Source organism: Anneissia japonica, unplaced genomic scaffold (genome assembly GCF_011630105.1).
Source record: "Anneissia japonica isolate Jap-2015-1 unplaced genomic scaffold, ASM1163010v1 scaffold2994_len2133135_cov197, whole genome shotgun sequence".
Lineage (NCBI taxonomy): Eukaryota > Metazoa > Echinodermata > Crinoidea > Comatulida > Comatulidae > Anneissia > Anneissia japonica.
In genome coordinates this window covers 294,717-301,019 of record NW_022728550.1, presented here as the reverse complement: position 1 = coordinate 301,019, position 6,303 = coordinate 294,717, and the positions used below count along the sequence as shown (strand labels likewise).

The window sequence follows — 6,303 nt, the reverse complement described above, 5'->3', positions numbered from 1 at the left end:
CCTTTGATCAAAACTATAAAGCCTAGATGATGTTACTTTATGTGAATTTATGATGCATACACTTAGAACTCACTGTTGCAATTAAGTAGCTTTAAGCGAGATTCGTTATATGTTTTCATTAATCAGACATGCATTCAACAAGCCCACTTAGAAGAAATTTAGTAGTTTTCATAGCCAAATTGATTCAGTTCAAAAGCAGTTAATAACCCTGCAATTGTTTTGATAATGGACATGATTGCTATAGTTGCCGAATTGAAATAATGATGCTTAAAACATATTCCATTTAAAATGCAATTTAACGTAAAGGTAAATTGAAAGATGGTGTTTGTTTTTTTAGATATTAAATGTTACTCATAAATTGTTCAGTGAAGAAAGTGGTCTTCGTATTCCTAAAGTAGATTTAAGAAATGTTGCATTCTATTCTAACCCTGGGTAATCCTTGACTCATGACTAACAGAAATTTTTAAGCATTTTTCAAATTTATTTTAAAAATATTTTTCTTATTGGTTTATGGCTAAACCGATTAAAAAAAATGGGCTTTTTAAAAAAAATGTTGAAACTTTTCTTTATTGTAGGACTTTGGATGATCAATTTATAAATCTTGTTTCTGTGCGAAAGGGGAGAAAGCTGATTGGTCGATCCTTAGACGTTCTAGATTCTCATTATTCTTGTTTGGTGGTTGAAGCAGTGCTAAAGAATCTTAGCATACTTATAAAGAGAGAGATGCAGGATGCTAAGAAGGAAATGCATCAAGAGGTACCGTACTCTGTATAAAATTTGTTATCAATATTTATTTTATCATTTGGGAAGATTGATGATATATTTTTTCCAGAAATTTAGTGGATAATCATTACTTTTAATTATTTATTTTGGAAGCATAGTCAAAGATTCCAAAAATGTAGTTACTAAAAGTTGCAACACTATAGAATTTTTCCCAGGGAGCTGAGTATGTGTTCTATTTGATCCAGTAACTGGGGATAATAATGTGGAGCACTTACAGACCTTTGTTGGCATGAAATAAGTCCTACATATTATTATTAATAATGATGAAATGAAGAATATAATGATGGAACTGTCAATATAAATTAGTAAACTAGTAACCGAAAGCAAAGACGGTAGATTTTGTTTAAACAGCAATAGAAGATTTGAAGCCAATATTAAAATTATTACAAATGTCATAGTTATTAACAAATTTAGGAATTGATAATATCTTAATTTAGGACAAAATATCTAGCACTGACATTTTTTTAAATGTTCAATATTATTTCCATTAAACTTCTATTTCTAAGTTGATCTCATCGTCCTATGACCCAATTCATATTCATGGTGGTACTGTATTCTGTATGTGGTGATAAATGGCTTGCTGTTAAGCTGATATTAAAACTGTTGTGAATAATTAGTATTGAAGCTGTAGCTTGCTGGTTAAAGTGTTAATTTGCTTGTGTTTAATTTCTGTTAAAGTGACAGAATGGTTTCACATGACCAGTTCCTAAGCCTTGTAACACAGTTTTATGACTTAAATTTAGTTTATAAAATATATTGAGCATGTTATGTGTAAATCTTGTGAAAGGTATTTGTATGAAAATGCAAACTGAGCAAGTTATTTTTAAAATTATTTTTTTACGATTTTGTTGTCATTTTCAAGGGACAATATGTCTTTAACTAAATTATTATTATTATTATTATTATTATTATTATTATTATTATTATTATTATTATTATTATTATTATTTAATGAACTTGTAAGTTGTAATTTTTTCCTTTTATGAGGCAGCATTTTTTATTTGTCATCACAGTTCCCCTTTGAATCATCATTTCTGCCTGTATGTTTATCACACAGACGCTACCAGCTATGTATCCCCCTTTGTTGAAAGTGATTCAGTCTGCCGAACTAAGTCAGCTGACCTCATTTGTAAGTCAACTGATTTCACATGAGGAGAAACCTGTTAAACCAACACAAGTTACCATGGCTCTGCAACATAAGGTGAGATGGAGGTAGATGAAGTGAATAACAATCGAATAGAAAATATATAGTATAGTACAGGATATTTTGGTTTGAAATATTTTGATTATGAAATATGATGACTGTTATTATTCATATTTTGTTTTGTGCTATGGACTGATATATCTGAAATAAAATTATTACAATATTACAATAATCAACTCATATACTGGTGTTGCATGGCAATAATGACAACAAAGACAGCAATTATAATGATTTTTATAATGATTATTATAATGATGAGGCCAAAACAAAGCTGTATTGCCCAGGCCCGACTGATCGGAAATCTCTTAAACATTTCAATTTTTAAATTTTGATTTAGTGCTACAAATGCCATCTGCAAAAGTTACTTTCAAAAGCACAAGATATAGTATAGGATTTTTTTATTAAAAAATATATTTTTTTTACCAATTTTAATAAATTAAATTTTTAACATATTTAATTGTAAAATAAATAATTGCCTTTTTGAATTGACAACTTTTTTTTAGGGTGGATGTGAGAATTTTAGTTTGGTTCTTATTAGCTTTTATGATTCATTTTTTTTATTTCTTTATGGAAGTAGGTGTTGGAGAGGCGCACACTTTGGCGATAGTAGTTTTAACCGTTTTCGTCTCTTCGCAGCTCTCTTCTTTTATTTTGTATTTTTAATGTTTTACTGCTGAAAGGAATAAAATAAAAAATACATTGGCATAGCTACGGACAGTGCAGCCAGTGAAAAACACTGGAGCCCAGTGTTATTAGGGGTCCTATTCATAAGTAGACCTAAAAATAATAATTTAAAATAATTTCCAACTTAATATTTTTGTAGAAAATAACGGCCAGCAGGCCCCTCAATAATATTCGGTTTTTAGAGGAGTAATTATTGATAACTGTGTTTATTTCTATTCAGTAGTTTATTCAAGATTCAAGATTCTAAATTTAACAAAATAAATGGGGAAACATAGGGAATTACATTCAAAATTTAAATCTTAGAGTGCTATAATTGAAGTGAGGTGCTATAATCATAATTTTTTTGGGTCTTCACCCTCTACCTGTGAAAATTCCTGCCTGGCCCCTCTATTTCGAATTCCCTGATCCACCACTGCAATGTTTAATTTTATGTGCTACCAATTTTCTTGCTTAGTTGAGAACAGCTGCTGAGACCAAATATGCACTGCTTAAAATAGTTACGAATCCGATTACCATTAGTATACTAGCCAATGCCTTTAGGAGTAGAGGGTGAAAGAAGCACTTCTTATGATGGATTTTCTGAGAACTTTAGGGAATGCCCCCATCACATCAAAAGGTCCGGCAATTTATTTTTCACTGGGGCCCTTTTGCACCTAGCTATATCGTTGATAAAATATATGAAAATGAGAAGATAACAATGAAGAGAGTGATAGTGATGATGGTCATGGTGGTGGGAATAGTGATGATGATGATTAATTTATTTTTCTAAATTAAAATTGTGTTAATTATTTTCTCAGTTTGGATCTTCTGTGGTACTTGGCCTAGTAAACCAAGCAGAGGACATCTATACCAACAGCTCCTTGGTGGATATCGACAATGCAACGCAAGAGGCCTGGTGAGTCACATGTCTTTTTAATCTTGATGTTTTAGTCAGTACAGCATTTCCTGTTTCCTAGCATTTGTTGTTCTGATTCATGAATTTGTGTGTTAATTTCATTCTTTGTCAACCAAAGCACCTGCCTATTCTCTGTGTGTGTTCCTTTTCACAGGTCATCGTCCTGTTTTTGTTTTTCATGCAGTATAGAATGTTTGTGCTCTATGCATGTGTGGATCGACTAATTTTGTTTTTTTTCATATGGCAACCTAAGCAAACTTTCAGCATGCTTCACAAATTTAACGATAAGAATCACCTTTTAAAAGCTTAAAAAGAGAAGTTTATGTTGGCTTATATTATATTTGAGATTAACCAGAAGGTTTTAAAGAGAAACCTTGTCACAAAATATGAAACCAATTTCATCTTTCTACGAGGAATCTACACATCCTTCATTGTTAAATGCATCAACAATATTTTAAGCAGATTCGCAAAGGCAACAGAAAGAATTTTTAGAAACATCAATGAAATGCTAGATAATATCAGGATGGAATTAGCATTTTTGTTAGTATTATTATCCTTATTCAAAAATCCTTTTGAGTTTAATATTTTGCTAATCACGATAAAGTGAGAACTATTTGTGGAGCATTTTTTTGTATTTTTACAATCAACCACACAGAACCAGGTTATAATGGAAGAGCTCATTACTTACGGGTGATTGTGTTGAAATTAGTGACAAGAAAACAGTAACTGATGCCAGCTAATGAAATTTGAATATGCTGTACTGTCTTGTAAACATGTAGTGTAAAACCACATCCAGACTATCAAATTTGATTTGACAAAAACATGCGACATGCCTATATATGGTCATGATGACATCACATCATGACCATATATAGGCACATCATGACTATATATGGGCACATCATGACTATATATGGGCATTAACATTTGATAATCTGGACAAATTTTAATGGTCTATTGTTCACAGACAGTCTGATAGTTTCATATAAAATTTTTCTTTGTGGGAAAATTGGATGCAAGTCAGGCTTTGAAACTTGAGGTCCGGGGTTCAAAACCCATGTTATGAATGCTTATGTCTCTTGGCATATACTTTTCTACATCTTTCTCCTCCCAAGAATATTAATAGGTACTTGATATTATTTTGTAATTTTTTGAATGCACAACAAACACTGTTTTACCATTACTAGGATGCATTTTAGCATTTTTTATCCTAATTAATAGTTTTTCTTTTCTTTTTTCCTCCTAAGGACTAATAAAGTTAATGGTTTGGCAAGTGAAATCTGTGCAATTGACACAGCAATAGCACCTTCATACCAAGCAAATCCCAATGCCCTTAAACATTTTGGTAGATTCGTCAGCAAGCATACATATATAGCTTTAGATAGGCGGTTAGGGTAAGTAACTCATATTGTAATTTTATTTTTCAGTAATGTTTTCCATTCAATTATAGTGTATTATTGTTTGAAGGTTTGCATGACCAAGTAGTAATATATTGCAAGCTTGCAGTACACCACGTAGATAGTTCTGAAAAGAACTGTTTTTGTTGAGAATATCTCATGACATTCTAAAAAAAACAACAGTTCTTTTCAGAACTATCTGTGTAGTGTACCACAGATTTTTAATTTATAATATATGATTATTATTATTTGTCATTTCTCACAAATCTTTTGCAGCTTATCAATAATTAAAATAGAAAATCTTTTTTTTAATCTGCTTTTTATGACATTATTGGATGTAGGGTTTTTTTTTTTTATATCTGTTTTTTTTAACAATGGATAACTTGCGCCTGTAGCCTCAAGTGAATCTAGATTTCAGAGGCAGACTCAGAGGAGAGTAGAAGGAGAACACAAGGAGTATGTGGAAAATCATTTTGATCATCACTATTGTCTAAAATTATTGCTAAAATGATGACCTAGACTTTTGTGCCTCACTGATTTCATACTCCTCAATTTCTTCTTGCATGTTAGGTTGAATTCTGTTAAAAACATTTTAGTTATAAATTCCTAAATTAAAACTTTTTTTTCACTGTAGGTCATTGAATTCCATTTAGATCTTGACATATTTTTGATGAGAGGATCTAAATAGGTAAGTTATATACAGACTACTGCAAGAACTTCAGTGACAGGGTTTTAATATATATAGCATGCAGCTAGACCTTCAATAGAAGAACAAAAATACAAGCATGTACAATTTGGTACACATTTCTACTGGCAGAAATGAAAAAAGTTAAGATTTGTTTTAATTTTTAATCTTTATTTTTCATATTCAACAGATGCTCAGGAGGTAGTGGATTTTTTATTAAGATTTGTAAAGAATATCTGTTTACATATTTTACAAAAGTTAATGGTAAATAATGGTTATAATTCTCAATATCATGCTAAATAATATAAACCCATGAAAAACTTGTAAAAACCACAGTGTCTACCTACCTCAGGCTAAACTTCAGTAGATACTCCATCCTGCCAATATATTGACTCTTGTTCATCTCTAGCACTGCTAACATGTAATCTGTTGTGGAAGTTTTTACTACATTATGGCTACGTTCAGACTTGGAGATAAGCCAGACTTGAGTTAAGCCCGGCTCAATGTTAAGCCCAGCTTAACTTTGCTGGGCGTTCAGACTAGCGGGTTTAGCCAGGCGAGAACCGTAACCAGGAAACATGTTTCAAAACATTGCACTCGCAAAACGTACGCTCGCTCATAGCGTACGTAATTGAATGCTGATTGGTCATTTCGT

The 6,303-nt window shown here is 31.4% G+C and overlaps 1 protein-coding gene across 1 annotated transcript in view; it reads left to right on the top strand.

Annotated features, from left to right (window-relative positions):
• Positions 1–6,303, top strand: part of LOC117114334 (protein PAT1 homolog 1-like) — a 22,198-nt gene extending 15,895 nt beyond the window's left edge. The window contains exons 13-17 of the mRNA XM_033257981.1: positions 576–756; positions 1,841–1,984; positions 3,469–3,566; positions 4,814–4,960; positions 5,598–6,303. Of these exons, the coding sequence (XP_033113872.1) occupies positions 576–756; positions 1,841–1,984; positions 3,469–3,566; positions 4,814–4,960; positions 5,598–5,616 (589 nt within the window). The 3' untranslated portion in view covers positions 5,617–6,303. The remainder of the gene's footprint in view (positions 1–575; positions 757–1,840; positions 1,985–3,468; positions 3,567–4,813; positions 4,961–5,597) is intronic.